Source organism: Chelon labrosus (assembly GCF_963514085.1).
Source record: "Chelon labrosus genome assembly, chromosome: 11".
NCBI classification, from domain to species: Eukaryota; Metazoa; Chordata; class Actinopteri; order Mugiliformes; family Mugilidae; genus Chelon; species Chelon labrosus.
This window is the reverse complement of record NC_140344.1, coordinates 13,128,487-13,147,404: the sequence shown is the minus strand read 5'-3', so window position 1 is coordinate 13,147,404 and position 18,918 is coordinate 13,128,487. Positions and strand designations below refer to the sequence as shown.

The 18,918-nt window shown below is 41.0% G+C and overlaps 1 protein-coding gene across 1 annotated transcript; it reads left to right on the top strand.

Annotated features, from left to right (window-relative positions):
• The first annotated feature begins 1,543 nt into the window (after positions 1-1,543).
• ano5a (anoctamin 5a) lies at positions 1,544-18,868 on the top strand. Its single transcript, XM_084554802.1, has 20 exons — positions 1,544-1,826; positions 4,471-4,538; positions 8,187-8,294; positions 9,390-9,458; positions 9,556-9,840; positions 10,129-10,248; positions 10,426-10,541; positions 10,624-10,758; positions 10,843-10,948; positions 11,089-11,149; positions 11,430-11,581; positions 12,293-12,367; positions 12,899-13,127; positions 13,267-13,445; positions 13,533-13,630; positions 14,405-14,535; positions 14,794-14,999; positions 15,116-15,309; positions 15,777-15,882; positions 16,607-18,868. The coding sequence occupies exons 1-20, from the start codon at positions 1,757-1,759 to the stop codon at positions 16,835-16,837; spliced, it is 2,739 nt and encodes a 912-aa protein (XP_084410928.1). The 5' UTR covers positions 1,544-1,756; the 3' UTR covers positions 16,838-18,868.
• Positions 18,869-18,918: the final 50 nt, after the last annotated feature.

Below are 18,918 nucleotides of genomic sequence, written 5' to 3'. Positions count from 1 at the left end.
TCTCGTTAAAGCCTTGTTAAAACCTCCGTAAACTCTCTCCAACCATAATAGCCACTGTTTACTGTCCACCCAAGTTCATCAGTGAAATCTCTACCTTCTTCAATCACATATCCTCACTCAGCCCTAACATGCTTGATCACCAAACTGATTACTGCAATTATGGAATTTTTTAATACAAAGATTGACAGTATTCACCAACAGCTAGCTTACAGCACACACATACCTCACCCCTCCCCTCTCTCACACCTCTTATAACTGCCTTTGTTATGCAGATGACACCCAGCTCTACCTGTCCACCAAACCCAATTCAACCCTTACACCCACATACCTCTTTGACTCATTCATTCATTCATCTTCTGTAACTGCTTATCCTGTGAAGCTGTCATCGGGCGAGAGGCGGGGTACACCCTGGACACATGCACACCTACGGCCAATTTAGAATCACCAATTAACCTTACAAGCATGTCTCTGGATGGTGGGAGGAAGCCGGAGTACCCGGAGAGAACCCACACAGACACAGGGAGAACATGCAAACTCCCTCTCAGAACCTGGTTCTCCATCAACTTCCTCAAACTTAACAGTGGCAAAAGTGAAATTCTTCTCATTGGCATCAAAATAAAATAAACAGCTTCTCCATTGACAATTCCCCAGTCTCCCCCTCCCCCAGGTAAAGAGTCTGGGTGTCATCCTTGACACCACTCTCTCATTCCAATCTCATATTAACAATATCACCCGTTCAGCCTATTTCCATTGTTTTATTTTAACAATTATGTACGGTGACCTTGAGTGTCCTGAAAGGTGCCTATAAATAATGTATTATTATGATTATTATTATAAGACCAAGATATAAAGACATTTCCAATCCGTTCTGGAAAGGCATGGGTTACCAGGCGTTATCCTGGATGTTCACTATGGACATTTTGCCAAACAAATTAAACAAATGAGGTATCCAAAGGAGCTCTGGCTATAAAGGCAAATCGAAAGTTTGTTCGTGTTTGAAATCTGCCTGTTGTCAGGTGACAGTAGACTGTGTCACAAAGACAGCTAATTCCACTTGTTTTCAATTATTTTGCCTCTAATTAAAATTTACAGACACGTCATCGCGTAATGACACCTGTGCTCGGTTCTGATTGGCTGACATGTGTCACTTCTCAAACGGTCGAAGCGTCAAACCTCTGGCTGCCATGGCAACTAAACTTAAAATCTCTGGAAACTAAAACTAGCTTGAAAATGCGACCACAAATTTGATGTATTTTCCTGTTTTTTGTTTTTGTTTTTTACTTTTAGTAGCCTAAGTATAACTTACACTCAATTATATTATAAAAATTATATTCCAAGTTCTGTTGCTAATGAACACGTTGGAGGAAGGTTCGGTTCCTCTCCTTTAGTTTAACCAACATGTGCTAACACGTTAGCTTGTCAGTAGTGTATACTGGGAATATCAGCTTCAGTTTACATGCCTGACATGTGGGCATTTGGGTACAGAAACTGCTCGCCCCAGGCTCAGACTATTGGCTTCCAGTGTGGTGGAGACACTCCCCTTATGAACCTCCCTCTGTGCTGGAGTGATGCAGCAGCTAGCGGTCAGTAGGTGAAGGAGGGCAGCCTGCCGAGTCAGCTGCTTGGCTAACTGAGAGAGGAGTGAAGCAGAGTGGTTGGGATTTTAGGGAGGCGAGACAGAAATCGCCTGCCTCGGGATAAATATTGCTCCAGACGAGCTCCGATAGACACGGCTTGGCTAAACGTGGATCTCAACATGCGTCGAATAACGGGGAAGGCAGGAGGAGACAGTTTAATTGAGATGAGCCCGACGGACTCTTCTAACGGTGAGTAACCGGGAGCCAGGCCCGTCCTCACACTGCGGATTTATGTAAAATAACACTTAAAGTTACCCTGCATCAGTTCTTGACATTCATAGGTTCTCTAAGAAACTGAGCAAGACTAACCTTAGTGTAGTAGCCTATTCCCCAATCTTACAGCCTTCAAAATAACCTTGAAATTAGGATAAACTTTCAAATGATTACCAAATACTACAATCATTCCAGTAATAATAGCTTATTCATATTAGAAATATGTATAATTATTACAATTACTAATAACCTTAAGCCTTTCCCAGCTGACGACTAATATAAACATTTAAATCAATGTTAGGAAAGTTTCATTTTCACATATTAAAATCAATTTAGGTAACATGTGCGCAGCTGTTTTAAGAAGTGTCCACCCTGCTCATTTCCCCCCTTAACCAGCTCATACAGCGTGTCTTTATTTCCATATGACTTATACAGTAGACAGCCAGACTCTGACAGCAGCTGGCCTGCCTGCTGGAAACACCCTGTCACTTCCAGGCAGCCACTTTACCCACCAGCACAAACCCCAAATCCCTCAGTGTTCCCGGTTAGATCTGATTTTAAAACAAACATTTAGACATAGTTTTGTGCCGTGTTCACCATTTTTGGCTAGAAAAATATGCCGAGTGGAAGACGGTCCGCCCCGAATGCTTTCTAGCAATCATTATCAGCGTGAACTGATGGAAACGTGTAGTGTTACATCTGCAGCACTGAGAGCTTCACATTATAGCAGTCTAGCAGGGGCTAAAATGTGAGTGGTGACTACAAGATTATGGACTATAGTTACTGTTACCTTGGTGTGGTGTGTTTATGGTTTGTTGAGATAACAGAGGAAGCTGTGTCTTCCACACATCACACTCATAGCTGCACAGTAATACTTCTAGATTTTGATTGTATTAACATAGAAGTTTGTTTACAGAGTCTTTTAGGAACCACATGTGAACATACTGTGGGTGCTGATCACTAAGATTTTTGAGTTTGTGCTTGGATCGTGCACATTCACACTAACTTGGAAGAAGCTTATTGGGATTAGTGTTCCCCTTAACAGTGAATGTATTTGGTGTTGTGTTCTGTTATGTATACTGGCTTACTGAAACTGTCAAATTTGAAACTTGACAGGTGACCTCAGACTTCCTATCTCAGGAAATCAGACAAAGCCACAGTGTTTTAGTGACTGTGGCTTCCTTAAAATGATGGGTCGCGTTCAGTACAGCTACATATACGTGCATCTATGTTGTTTCAGTACACTAGCTATGTCTGTAGTTGCTGTTTTAGGATTCGTCAGGATTTGCCTTGTTAGATCATTTCTGTGTTGAACAGATTAACTCAGCGCTTGCTCCCTTGAGTCTGTTGCGTTGCTGTGGTAAGAGAAACAGAGATACAGAAGCAGCCTTGTGGCATTTCCACTGTGATCAGCTGCTCACTTCTGAACAAAGCCTTAACTGTTGAAGCTATTTAGTGGGAAAAGACTCTTGCCAAAGCTGACCGACTAATGTCGCACCCAGTACCGTGTCCAACTGTGTAAAAATATGCTCAGCTGCCCGAGAGGCTTTCTCATATGTTGTGAAAGAAATATATCCAAATCAAAGTCAGGATCATGTTGGTTATTTAAGATCACGAGGTTATTAAAACCTTGTAACATTAAAGGTTGGTTACATGTTTTAGCTTTATGTTTGCAGCAAACTACATTGAATACAGTTTATCTGACAGACCTGAGAGTCAAGGGATTAATGAAATTTCCCTGTCCTTCCACAACTTAAAAGATAACATGCTGTAAAGCACTAAATCAGTAAAACTAAGGTTATGAGTGTAGAAATTTACATGGAAGGCTGCGTTGAATTCTGTGCAATGCAGTTCAGCTTTTACAGTACGTGTAATTCATGTTAGTTTTGAACCACAGGTTTCAATGCTTGTTTCAGGTTAGAGTAAGAACATTTGTGTTGAGTCCAGACTAAATATAACCTCGGAGACCATCAATTAGAAACGTTGGGTTTCTATTTCAAAATGCCAGACAGACAGGCAGAAACCGTTTGCTTTATATTTTTAACTCCAACAATGGTGCAAGCAGTGCTCTGTGTTTGTCCTTCATTTCCCTACAGCCTTTCCATTTGTTTATGAAAATCTTTTCTCAGAATGTAATGCGGGAGTTTGTAATCGTATGTGACGGGCAACGAGGCAAAAGTAGAGCTTCGATGCCACAGGCACCTTGTAGTAGCACGCTAAGGGGGTTTACCACTTATCTATACCAACCTTATTTCCTGCAGTCACTCATGTAGAGGCAGAATCACGATAACATGGTCATGTATACTACTTTCATACCAACTTCTTCTTTGGCTGTTTGGTCACCCTGGCTGCCCCGAGGCACCGCTGCCACAAAATGCTGTACAAATATAGATCACAACACTGGCCTTCTGTCAGTGCTCCTTTCTTTGCTAAGGCAGCTGTTCATACTGCCACCAGCCTGCTTGTTTGAGATTCACTGTGATACTGATTATTATTTGTTATTTAACAGTTCAACAACAGTTATTTAACAGTGGCTAGAGAGAGATTATCCCTTAAGTTACTCTGTTAACATTTTTTTTAATCTTTAATTAACTGTGTTCTTTATCTTTATGTCTTGCAGATGATATAAATGGCTATGACCAACATGTCCCATCCAGCACAGGGTCGCTCCAGCAGGGACAATCATCGGTAAACACCAAAATCCTCTTCAGCCTATTCAATTTTAAATAGAATGATTTTTCTATCATTGTTATTTTTCTTACATATTTGCAGTTGCATTGGATTGGTTTGCATATATTTATTTGGATTTAAATCTATTTCAACATGTTAAATTTGTTAGCCAGACGAATGGAATATTTTAGTTTGACAGTTTTGTGTTTCCATCTCCATCTTACGTCCTCCAAACACGGTTGCAGGAAGTTCATTGTTTACACAGAAAAGGCTTTATTTAGATTTCCTTCCTTCTCTTTTCCACCTATATGTTCGTGTCCACCTCATAAAGCAGGACGCTTTGGTATGTGACAGTTTGGTTTGTGCTAGAATACGACCTACAAATGTCATGAGAGAGTTAGATTTAACTCTAATGCTCCTGTATTCTCCCCTTTCACACTGTACTTAAAGTTTCCTTTAACACCCGATGTGTGTCTAGAGACCTGTGAGTCTCTCAACTCGAGTCTGGCCTCCCTGGCCCCCTCTGACCACAGCGACAGTCCAAGGTTTGAGACACAGACCTTAGAGCAAATCAATGCTTTGACTGGGGTAAGACACCAGTCAGGGATCCAGATGCATGATTCTGTGTCTGTTTGTGTGTGTAATGTCACATCAGCTCTGAACTCAAACCCCTAACTCACCGAGACCTTGTCTGAGTGTTGTATGTTAAGTATTTTAGGACATAATCAGTAATGCAGTGTAAACATAATGCATTGGTTGCCATCATGATTTTTGCTATTTGTGAACATTTTGTTTACCTCTTTAAGGTCGCTTTAGCAGTTCTTCTTGTATGATGATGAATTTGTTGTGTTAGGCTTCCGCTCACTGTCCACTGGGTTCCTCCACAGCTATCGAGAAAGCGGGCTCTGTTCCTGAAGTTTCGTTCCAGGGTATGGCATGGTAAAACATGCTTGTGATGTGATGCAACCTTGTGCTTTATGTCCGCCTGCTAGCTGTTATTTCCTTCTTGAAGAGCGTTTGCTCGTTTGAGGCATTAGATGTTTAGAGAATAGGGCTCAGACATCAGAAAAAAATCAATACACATTTCTTGGTAGAGAGCTGTTGTTGGCTTTTGGGAAGCATGTTGTTTTCTGTAGAGATTAATGGAAACATGTTAGGATGACTTATGCGTTGGTGTGCCATGAGAGTTCATTAAAAATGGAAAAGGCATTTTCACTTGCTTTGTTCTCACCTGTGATAACTGTCTGCTTCAGTTGGGAGAAAGCAACAGCCTGCTGGTGTTACAGCATAATTAGAAGGTGCACACATGCAGACTGTCGCATGCACTCGAGACCATATTTGTGTGTGTGTTTGTTTCTGTGTGTGTATATTTTAAGTATATACAGTATATACTGTAATCGTGACCCTGCCCAGTGCTCATGACAGGACTGAACTGTGCTGCGGTTAACCTTATACTGTACTCCAGGCTTCTTCTTTTGAAAATGTGGTCTTGTTTAAACAGTGTTACACACTAATGAAAAGTGTCATCATAACTTTTTTTAACAGCAGCCAATCTTCAAGATGAACTTGCCCAGTAATCGGGCTCCATCCAGACTGGCTGAGTGTAAGATCACATCAAGGAGTTTTAAATGGGAGGCTGTTTCACATGTAGAAATGGTCTCTGTAATCGTTTTAGTCCATAAACAAGACATAAGTAAGCATTTTTAAACAAAGCTAGACAGCCGACAAGGCAAATCTTTTAAATAGAAAAGAAGAACACAGGCATATACTGCAGAAGTTGCCGTATATGCAGAATCAAACAAGTTCAACAAAAACGAGTGTCAAAATCACTGAATCCTTGAAAGTAATATTTCAAGGACCCCGTCCGTCCCTAAAGCTGGAAGGGTACTTACCTTATACCATGTTCTACATTTGCTCTCCTTCATTAAGATAAAAGCCATGTAGAAACACCCAGTAGTTAGGGGTTAACTTGTCGACGTATAGAAATCTGTGGCTGCTGCCGGCTTCAGTGGAGGCAAGACCCAGCAGATGCACTGATTCCATATGGCCGGTCTGTAATTACAGCAAATTAGAGAGTTTCTGCAGCAGCATCCCGGTTAAAGAAGGTACCCACCCTGCCATGGTCAGCATGGTCCAATCTGGTCTGGGAGGTAATCCAGACCAGTGGTTAGAGCGTATGCATAATTTGGGATGGGAAAACATGTTATACACGTTCACTGCTTTCAGTCGAGGGAACCAGGGTGGTGATGTTATTTATATATCTATACCAACCAATATGTAATTTGTGCAACATGTCTGGGACTGTTCACATGTATTTTGCATTGTACATGTGTTAATCAGATTGTTTAACTGATTAGTTTCAAATAGTCTCAGTTTTGGTTTTCTGTTGGTTCTTATCTGTCTTTTTGAAAAGGATTTTTTCATGTGGTCATGCGGCTTTTGAACTGAGGTTTTACTGGTTATCTGAAATATGTTTGAGAGATTGTTGTACAGTACAGTGATGCCACCTCCCCTTTTCTGACGCTCTGCATTTATTAGATTAGCTAGCTGGCAGCAGCTGTGCTACCCCCATGCTGATGTCATGTCCAGGACGCTCCTCTTGATTTCTCCTAGTCTCCCTCCTCCTGTCCCTCTTTTTCTCTCTTTTCGGGATGACTGTGCAAGTGAGGGCTTGTGCTGCTGGGAGGTTAGTGGATTGGTTGGAGCTCATCTGAGCGGAGAGTACAGTGGGAGTGGGAGAAGCAGTGCCTTCAGGGCTGCACTCTACTCCCGGGAGAAAAGGCAGTTTAGCTCTGTCGGGCAGCCAGCATTACTGCAGATGCATCATCACCATAAAGGGACTGGGCAATGGAGGTAAAGTGCACTTCCTTTCCTCCCTTCACCTCACAGCGTTGGACTGATGGACAAGGAAAACTCTGTCAGATTGACATTACAGTAGCCATACATGTGGCTGAGTAGGATGTTGTGGTTTTTGTTGTGCTAGAGGAACTTTCTGGAGTCCTGTGTAGGCAGCTACTGTAGTGAAGTGTAGAGGGAATATACACAGTTAATTTTAGCTTCCTGAACAGCTGAAGCAGCACTGACATCAAGCAGCCATGCCTTCTCCTCCTCTCTTTAGGCATTCCTGTGCAGTCAGGCCCGTAGCTGTCTGAGAGGCAGCCTCTGCAGGGCTAGCATTAGCTGATACACATACTTGGAATTTCTTTAGCCACAGCACCAGTGGTCTCTATGAACTCCATGATTTAAAGAAAGGCATAAACAAAAAAAAAAGTACAGTAATGTTGTAGACTTATGGCTGACTTAATACAAAGCATTCAAAGTTTCATTCTGTGACAAAACCAATTTCTTTAAAAATACTTATTCCTCATCTCTTTCAATAAATCTCTATTAAGGTGACCTCAGCAATGAAACGTCTTAGTCATAGCAGATGCCCTACATTTAGCATGGCAATTGTGTTTGGAGTGAAAATAGGTTAATCCATATTATAGTTTTGGGCAATAGTTGAGTGTGATGTGATGTGGAGGCCTTGTTCTTTAGGTTAGCCACTAAACACATAGCTTGGCTGTCTGCTCTGCTGCATTGGTGAATGCACCCCAAGGCTTGCTGATACTGTACCTGGTGTTGTGTGTGTTTAAATGGTGTGTCCTCTGTACTATCTTATTATAGATTGACAAACAACAGCACAGTAAAGACTCTGTGTTCTTCCGTGACGGAGTACGCAGGATTGATTTTGTCCTGTCCTTTGTTGACGAAAAAGATGGTGAGAGAAAACAGGTAAGAAATTATTTCTATACACAATGTATGTGTATACAAGTTGCATTTTCCCAGTTCGCTAACTGCAAACATACAGTATGTTTGTAATGTTTATGAAATGTCCTAAATTGCCTTAAATCTTAAAATATGACACAAACGGAAAGCTGATGTTATTTCCACTTCTTGATTCAAACAGTAAGAACTAGTTCATACAGGGTATAGTCAGAGTGTGTTATCAGTACACCCAAAATACCACAACACTGATAAAGATAGATAAACTTTTACTCTCAAGTGGTATCAGTAATTCTCTAAAGATATTTCCTAAGAAGATAACTTCTACATGGAGATCCACTTTCAAACTTATTTTCTTAAGTTGATCGAGCTGAAGTATTTCCATACTGTCAGTATGGAAATACTTCAACATATCTTTCTTTGGCCAGTTTCTTTTTATCAGCTGTGCAGCGCTGAAAGACTTAAGTGTTTCATACTGAGCTGATAAACCTAACGTTTGACTGTTACAACTCCTCGGCTGTGAGGACACAGACGACTCACATTTTTCCCCAGCCTCAGTCATCCGGTGAGTCAACAGTGAAACTTCTGGCATGGTCAGGAACTCGCTAATTTTTTTTTTCCACTGTCTGAGGAAGGACAAACGAGAGGCCAGTTCCTGTGATTTCTTCAGACGAGTTGTAAAATGTGGCACTAAATTTAATCCCTAACAAGGAGTTTTGTACGTCAGTTATCAATGCCAGGAATGCAGCAATCCTATTCTAAGCCCTATCTCAGAAAGCAGTACACCCCAGTGTCACTTGGTAGCTTTTTTCATACTTACTTTCAGTACCCCTTCTCATTGCCATTACTACTATTATCAAATCACGTGCACACACTTGTTTCAATTACTGTAAAGTACATTTCTAGTTGTTTTGTTGCACTTATATATCTTCTTCCTTGACTGTCTCTGTTGTTATCCTGTTTGTGTCCGACTAGATGTGCATTCTTCACTTAATTTAATCTCACATGACTTTGTTCATTTATGAAATAGTTTAATATATATATATATATTTTTACATAATTATATTTCCTAATTTTGTTGTTGTTATTATTCTTGTTCTTAAGGAAAGGAGGAAGGTATATGAGGCCAATTTGATGAAAGTTGGCCTGGAGCTGGAGACAGAAGATAAATCGGTATGAGCCCCATGTTACTGATGCATTTATGGGACTAATAATGTATTATGGCATTCAGTAATTTATCATGCGACATGCTTACTGTCACTGTATTCAGGAATCAGAGGATGGAAAGACTTATTTTGTGAAGATCCACGCTCCATGGGAAGTGCTGGCCACCTACGCAGACGTGCTGAAGATCAAGGTTCCATTCAAGGCCAACGACATCCCAGAAAACGGCGACATGCCAATGAACTGGCTGTCCACGCCTTTTCGTCTGCCGGAGCACATCATGCACCCAGAGCCAGACTATTTCACTGCTCCCTTCAGCAAGAGCAAATCCGACTTCTTCCTTATCGACAACAAAGACACGTTCTTCCCTCCTTCGACTCGCAACAGGATAGTAAGCATGCTTCTTATCTTGTTTTGGACCTTGAAATTCGAAAATTCCTTAGACCCACAAAACTGAAGTAGCTACAAACACAGCAGTTGACTTAAGATCAGATCAGTTTGCAGACATGTAGCTTGAAAAAGGTCTAACCTGCCAAAGGTTAGGCCCTTCCAATATAATAAGTTTATGTTGATTGGAAAAAATTGAACATCCACTCCATTATTGTACAACTGTTCTAAATACATTTTAAAGCCTTTAAACAATGAAATGCTAAGTTCTTTTGTTTCTCCCTCTGCCCAGGTCTACTACATCCTGTCCCGCTGTTCATACATCAGGGATGAATGTATAGATAAAGACAAGAAGGGAATTAAGAGATTGCTTAACAACGGCACCTACACTGCTGCCTTCCCTCTACATGATGTGAGCCTCCTTTAATACACGTTTGCATTACATTGCATCTTCAGTGGAATGTACTCTCATTGTTCTTGCTGTCCAACCGTAATATGTAATATGTTGTTGGGGTAGGGTCCAGCGTGATAAATACATTTGAATAAATCAATGATTGTGGCAGTGAACTATGTATTCTGGGTCCTGCAGTCTAGATACTGGACAAGATCAAAGGATGCCAACTGCGAAAGTGAGAGATTCAATCTCTACAAACACTGGGCCAGATTCTGTTGTTCCTTCAAGGAGCAGCCCCTCAACCTTGTCAGGTAAGATCTCAGACAATGTGTGTATTTACTCAACATCAACCTAGCAGCAGAATTAACGGCAAAATTTTTTACCTTTCTACAGGAAGTATTATGGAGAGAAGATAGGCATTTATTTTGCGTGGTTGGGTTTCTACACTGAGATGCTGATTTTTGCTGCAGTTGTGGGGACCATTTGTTTCATTTACGGATTCCTCACCTTTGATGACAACGAGTCAAGGTGAGTTTTACCAAGAATACTCGTCTGTTTCAGCTGTTATTTTTTATTACTCATTACTTTACTCATTACTCGTGTCCCCTACAGTAAAGAAATATGTAGTGTGGATATCGGAGGCAATATCGTCATGTGCCCACTGTGTGATAAAAAATGTACCTACTGGAAACTCAACTCGACATGCAACTCCTCGTGGGTGAGTCATTTTTGGTCATTATGATTCATGTTTTACTCACAACAATTGACATTTAAGAGTGGTTGCATATTAATGTCAACAGTTTAATTTTTCATCATCTCACAATGTTTGTAACTTGTTTTTGTTTTGTTTTTTATCAGCAATCACACCTATTTGACAATGTGGCAACTGTGTTTTTTGCCATATTCATGGGCATTTGGGGTGAGTAAACATGTCTGCTTGCCGCATTTTGATATTTTAAACTCAGTGCACCCCCTACTGGTATTTAATGCAACAACATTAATTAAGTTTTGGTTTCATCTGCTGAGGTCTGAAACCTTTGCCACCACACACATATAACAGAGTTAAATGGAGTCAAAGCAGTGGCAAAAATACATCTGAAAAACTCAACTACATGCATGAATATAGACTAAATGAAACAAATTTAAACGGACAAACAAGGTTATCATTTTGACAGGATAAACCTATTGTCTCTCTGCAGTGACGCTGTTTCTGGAGTTCTGGAAAAGGCGGCAGGCCCGTCTTGAGTATGACTGGGATCTGGTCGACTTTGAGGAGGAGCAACAGCAGCTGCAGCTTCGGCCAGAATACGAGACCAAGTGCACCAACCGCAAGCTGAACCGCATCACTCAGGTGTTTGTGTGCTCATAAAATACTAATATGTACTATGTGATACTGTTCTGATATACAGCTCTTGGTCTGTGTTGCTTCCACAAGGCTCCATTAGGCAAACATACTGAATGATAGGATTGAATTATGAATTATATATAGGTTGCACTCATTCGTAATTGCCTGAGCTAAGAAGCAGATGTTAATGGAGAGTCTTTGATGAAGAACAGATTCTGTTAAATTGACAGTGTATCTATCGGTTGCGACAGAAACACACTTGTAAAATGAGTGCTGTAATTTGCCATGACCACATCCCACCCATCTTTAGGAACAAGAGTTGGTACTTGACAGGACTGCTACAGATCTAATGGGACAATTGTTTCTGTGCTGGGCCACCGTGATCCTCTGGGTAAGGGTGGCACTCAGTGCGGAATGCCAGTTTGGTGTCGTCGGCTTAGACATTTCTGGAAGGGCTCGGAGGCACGAGATTCCTTCTGTCCCGCATTTTCCGTTTGTTTGGTGGTGGGTGCTATATTGTACATGATTTTCGCAAAAGCATGGGATCATCGGGAGGCCATGAGATGAAAGAATTGGATTTAGGCTGATACAAATACACACTGAAATTCTGATATGGCAAAGAAGCTCTGCCTTTAAAGGAACCTGTCCCTTTAGAGCTCTTTTTTCAGGATATAACAAAGGGTGACTGACTCCATGCTTTGCTTGCTTATAATTTAGGAAATGGAACCTTACTTACCCATAACAAGCAAGTGTGCACGCTCATGTCTGTCTGGAGCCACCGTCCTGTTGTGGGTGAGCAAAGTATCTTTGGTTCATTTGATGAGTTTAAAGTTAATTTTCCATCTGTTCCTCTATCCTGTGTCTTTTGTCTTTCCCATTATACTGTCCATCGTCATTACTAATATCGTGTGACCAGGGCTTGTATGTATAAAACTAAAAGAAATGGAGCTGCCTTAAAGTCTTAACACATTAAGTCAGTAAATAATTATCCATATCTACACTTTAAGAACGTGGACATTCTTCAAATTGTTATCCATTTAAAGTTTTACTCTTAACAGTTTTATGCCTACAGCCCAAATTGTATTACTGTTGTGTACTCCTGTAACATGTGACTTAGCCAATGGGAAGAATATGGTAGATTATTTTTCTTGGGGCATGTGTGCACACTTTAAGATTGACAATTAATCCTAACATTTTGTTAAAAAAAAAAAGCTTTTTGCACAAAAATTCGCTTTCACTTTTCAGTTGGTTTGGTGTTTTCACTGTGATTTTCTGTAGCTTGTAGTTGTTTTTCATGTCGTCACTGTTTTCTCTGTCCTGAAGATCTCATTGATCATTGCCTGCATCATTGGGGTCATAGCGTACCGCTTGGCGGTATATGCGTCCTTTGCTAGCATCATGAAGGACAGTTCCACAGCCAAACTGGAGGTAGTTGGCCCCTACATCACACCACAGCTGGCCACTTCTGTCACTGCCTCTTGCATCAACTTTGTCATCATTATGATCCTCAACCTCATGTATGAGAGAGTGGCTATTTGGATTACTGATATGGGTGAGGCCCTGAGAGATTACATTTCCAAAATGACTGCATTTATGTTTTATGTGTCCACATGTGTGTATATATTATGACAGTTCTTGAAACCATGAAATATATTTAAAATCCTGATGATTGTCTCTTTACTTTGTGACAGAAATCCCAAAGACCCACCTGGAGTATGAGAACAAACTGACGGTGAAGATGTTCCTCTTTCAGTTTGTCAACTACTACTCCTCCTGCTTCTACGTGGCTTTCTTTAAGGGAAAATTTGTTGGCTATCCTGGAAATTATTCTTACATGTTTGGCTCCTTTAGCAAACTGAGGAATGAAGAGGTACCAGACGTGACTACATTTTTTACATAAGTGACACATTTGAGTTCATGTTTGTTTCTGACCTGTCCTTTCTTTAACTGTATTCAGTGTGACCCTGGTGGCTGTCTGATTGAGCTGACCACCCAACTGGTGATTGTGATGACTGGTAAACAGGTCTGGGGCAACATCCAGGAAGCTCTGGTCCCGTGAGTACACACACATCACATTTCACCTAGAGACACAATACAGGTATACACAGGAGTTAAATTCAGACACTCTTTAAAGGCATTGCAATTGCAGCAACTCAAATGTGTCCACCATGAATGACACTCTGATTAATATGTTTATAAAACACTCCCTCCTAACAGCTAGCCGATTTAGCAAAGTGTGCAGAGTAATGTCAACATGCATGGGTTAACTGCGACTTAATACAAGCTAGTGCAGAATTCTGACGTGTTTTTAAGAAAATAATTTCTAGCTAACCTGGCTGCTAAGACACTGGAACAGAATATAATAATCATGTTCATTATACAAGTTCGCGTGCCACATTAGGAAGGCACACGTGTAAATAATACAGTTAATTATGCCTTTGTGTGTTTGGGTCAGATGCTTTGTTCTCTGATCTCATTTGAAGTGTTGTAAATTAAACTAAATAAGTTAGGGAAACAATTCATTGTATGTACTGTGTGTCTCCTAAAAACTGAACTGGCTCACTGTCATACTGTCATAACTTTATGGGATATCGCAACACAATAAAGTTATTAGTAACGTTACAAAGACAACCTGTACTTTTGATCCTTTTGAAACGACCACTGATGAACAGCCCCACTATTTATAGCTGTAATCATCTTACCATCGGTCATTTATAAATGCAGATATGAGCTGTACTCTGTGTACAGTCCAATAGGGCCTCCAGAGTGGCAGTCAGAGGAGGAATAATGTTTCAAGAAAGCTCTCTGTTGCCCCCTTGTGTCCTTCAGGTGGCTGATGAACTGGTGGGGCAGTAGGAAGGCACGAAGTCACCCAGAGAGTCTGTACAGCCGCTGGGAGCAGGACCACGACCTGCAGGGCTTTGGACAGCTGGGCCTCTTCTATGAATACCTGGAGATGGGTAAACATTCAGTACATAGCACTCACTCACACACTTGAAGAGACTTGAATCTTAGGATGAAATAAACAAATATGCTTTAAACTGTTTGTGGTTCCAACCAAGTAAATATAATTTCAGCCTCAGTAGAAGAATCCTATGTATTTCACGTGAGCTAGATAGATAGATAGATAGATAGATAGATAGAGCTGGCATCCTGCAGATGGTGCTATTTTCATTGATCTGCCTCTCACAAACACCTCTCCTCTCTATGTCATCCAGTGATCCAGTTTGGTTTCATCACACTGTTCGTCGCCTCCTTCCCGTTGGCACCTCTGCTGGCACTTATCAACAACATCATTGAGATCAGAGTAGACGCCTGGAAGCTCACCACCCAGTACAGACGTCCTGTAGCAGCCAAGGCCCACAGCATAGGAGCCTGGGAGGAAATACTCAGTGGAATTGCTGTACTCTCCGTTGTCACAAATGTGAGTAGTACCGGACTTTGCTCATTATAGTGCGTCAGATATATTGTGTTAATTTTGCTAACCATCAGCTTTTATCATCTTCTTTTTTTTTTTTTTTTTTAACCCCTTGCTCCTAGGCGTTCATTGTGGCCTTCACCTCTGATATGATCCCTCGGCTAGTGTACATGTACGCCTACCAGCCAAAGGGTGAGCTGAGTATGAAAGGGTACATCAACAACAGCCTCTCTGTGTTTAACATCTCTGGGTTCCTAGAGCCCAACAGGCCAGAGGAGAGCCCTCTCTGGTTCGACAGCTCCATCACTGAATGCAGGTATGTGAGACTTAAAAAAATCACTGTAGATATAGAGCAAGTTTCCCCTTCTATGTTAAAAACACTGTTGTGTTACAAGTAAAATACTTTCTGGTTGGGTTGTGGATGCATTTAATGTAGCGATTTGAGATAATGTAACCTATTGTCCCCCTCCAAAGTATCTTTGAAACTGTATCCCTCTAATAATGAACAGAAATCTCAGCATAGGTCCAATGAGCAACGGTAACACACCTGTGTGTGTTTGCAGGTCCTTTAATCCCCAATAAATCAACATATTATATAAGTTTATCATGTATTCTGCATAAATATAGTGGTAACTTGTATGATGTTGTCTGCACCATGGTACCAGAGTAAATATTTTGTTCTCCGTGTGACTGAATGGCAATGAACAAAGCTTGAATTTTCGACAAAGGTCTGTTTAAATATCTGCATGAAACTGAATTATTTTATACATCGTTGCTGTTTAGGTATCGAGATTACCGCTACCCTCCTGGACATGAGAAGCAGTACTCCCACAATATGCAGTTCTGGCATATTTTGGCTGCCAAACTGGCTTTCATCATCATCATGGAGGTAAATCCAGAATCACCAACACTTACTGACCATTTGAACTGAGATTCACATATTTACCCTGTGTAGCAGTGGGTTGTTGTATTCATAGAAATGCATCTTCTCCCACACACGATCAAATATAAATGGAGTGCATGCAGAGCTTCTGCTCCAGTTATTTCATTGAAATCATCCAGTTGTGACTAAAACAAAGGCAACTGGCCCTCTTTAGTTTCCATGAAGATGTTTGGACACTAATCCAAGTGGCTTCTGCAATTTTAGGTTTTCATTAAGAACATCTATGGGTGGTGACCAATCACCTGAGACTTATATGACTAGGCTGCAATCACGAATCACAATAATCCGCTGCAATTTGAGGAAGTTGTTCAGATCAACCTGGGTTGTGTCGTCTTTTTCACAATTAGTGGGTCTCTAACAACCCATAAGCGGCCATAAACTCTCCAGACTTGAAGTGTAAAAGAGGGGAGAACCTTTTATGGACACATTTTACAACTGTGTTATAAGTGGCTGATAAGTGATGTTTTGGGTTGCCTGTCTGTTTGAAGAAGGGTTCTCCAGTCTTTCGTCTCTGTCTAAATCCTCTACTCACAGGCCAGTACTGAGTAGTTAAAAGACCCTAGTCGTTGTGAACAAAACTCAAACAGTCCAGTTGTTTTTTGGACATACCGTGACCTGGATGACTGAGAATCTTCACAGACACATCTGATCGCGTCTTCTTCCTCCACAGCATGTTGTGTTCCTGGTCAAATTCTTCGTGGCCTGGATGATTCCTGATGTTCCCTCGGACGTGAGAGCTCGAATCAAGAGAGAGCGCTACCTGGTCCAGGAGCATCTCCACAACTACGAGGTGGAGAAGCTGAAGATCCAGCTCAGCCAACATGGCAACGATGAGTGTACCTGCACGCCTATGATCTATCCTTCTCTACCCACACACGAGGTGCTGTCAGAGTGCCTCTAGCACAACGAGCTGCTGGTCAATCAGTTGGACACGGTGATGTAGATTTCCCTGCTTGCGTATTCTAACACTGACCGTCACTTTGCTGTGTTGCCTCAGTTGTTTGTTTAGTACGGACGACCTTAATTAAAATGCAAGAGGTGTACTCAGTTCACAGCCACCCCTCTCCTGCTAACCTGCTGATAGTGGAAGGTCACACAGGTGGTAGTCTCCATGCATGTTGAAACTTTGAGACACTTGAATTTAGACGTCAGTCTCATATTTATGTTGTGATTATAGTGCTAATGATAATCAAAATGTGCTGTAAGGAAAGAAAGGGGAAATCTTATACACTGTGTCTAAACCAGGCGGCTTGCTCTTGTTTTAAGACAGGACTATTTATTTTAAGTGCCACTATGAGTAACCAAAGACTGGATGCCTTAATATATCACACGCTGGTCATTGAGTCTGCCGGTAAATAATATATAGTATCAGTTAATGAGAGTTTGCTTATTCTTTAGGGCTTGAATACGTCCCTTGTTTGTAGATATGAATCTACAAACACAATTTGTAGCTCAGACTGTGCTTGTAAAAGAACAAGCGATGAAGGAAAACATTGATTCCTTCCTGGTTGGTTGATCTTCATCGCTTGTCCTTTTACAAGCACAGTTTGGACTACAAACCGTAACTGTGCTGTGTTTGTAGATATATGAAGGGTTCCAGTGTCAATGTTAAACTCTATTACAAATGTGATCTTTGTTTATTTGGGTCCATTCACAACACAGATCTAACTAAATTTTAACAAATAATATTCCTTCCTCCACTGGCTGTTAAGAGGCCTGGATATATTTTGTTATAGTCTCATAACAGTCCAACCGTTTCCACTGGCCAAAACCTGACACGTGAAGTAGTTTTTCTTTTTTTTTTTTATGAAGAGAAATCTGTGCTGCTGTGAGTAAGGTCAGATACCTGTCCTGCTGTGGCCAGTTGTTCAGTGGCAGAAGCAGCAGCTGGTGCGTGTTGACTGTGAGTCTGGTTCCTGGAGATGAGAGGAGAAAGCCCTGAGAGAGTGAAGAGATCCCTTTTTAATGGGCCTGTGTTTACCAACACGTCAGTGCTAATGAAAGCCTGCCCCCACCTACTGAACTATGTTTGCTCCATTACACAAAGCACATCACCCATCACCTAGTTCTTGTGCGTCTGGTTTCCTCTGCTGTGTCTGTGTAGAGAAGGAAAGATAAACATTCTTTTACGTTATTTTGCACAAAGTACTTAACGCAACATGACTACCAAGACATAAACATGCCAAAGGAATTGTTGTCATGACACTAGGTATTCATAATCAGTGTTTTGAAGAGGACCTTTGTTCATTTCAGTGGCACAAGAGTCGCACTGTGAGGAAGAAGGAGTTCTAGTTTTGATGTTTATACATCAGCAAAGAGACAAGATGTAGCTTTTGTTTAAAAATATATGAAGGACATTTCACATGTATTAGGTCACCTTCCATATAAATATGTGTGAAGTATGAGTTCTTGATATGTGTAAATTTACAGTAGAGTAGCCGACTGGTTGTGCTACAGACTCTGACATATGAATCTGTGTTGAAGTTGTATTTAGATGTGACCATCAAAGACCAGTTCCTGTTGGCCTTATTTATAGCCCGCGTTCAGATGAACTAATGCCTGTTGATGCCTTAATACATGCAAAAGTATGTGGATTCTGTTCTATTACCCTGTATTTCTCTTTAAGGCTCACTTTTTTTCTTGATTATATTTTGTCACACTTTAGTAATTATATTTAATTTCACTATGTGTATGGAGGGGAAAAGGTGAACTTGTTGACTGTATGCCTACATGTTAAAATTTCATGTTTGTATTCATTTTGTTCTGTCATTTTTTTAATTCTTCTACTATCCAAATATGTAACACTCCAAGTCTCCAAAATAAAGTACCACTTCAACTTGATCGGCTGTGTGAGTTGCTTGGACCACCGGCTCCTTTCCTGAGGACATGAAAGTTGCTGTTCACGGAACAGATGGTCGGAGAGAACACTGATAGCTATTCAGTGTTTGTTCACACTGGTGGGTGTGTTTTACACCAAACTAT

Excerpts from the sequence above, each read along its gene's own strand:
- ano5a (XM_084554802.1), top strand. The coding sequence starts at position 1,757 with ATGCGTCGAATAACGGGGAAGGCAGGAGGAGACAGTTTAATTGAGATG. Across the intron at positions 1,827-4,470 it reads CCCGACGGACTCTTCTAACG|ATGATATAAATGGCTATGAC; the intron begins GTGAGTAACCGG and ends TATGTCTTGCAG. Across the intron at positions 15,883-16,606 it reads CTTTCATCATCATCATGGAG|CATGTTGTGTTCCTGGTCAA; the intron begins GTAAATCCAGAA and ends CTTCCTCCACAG.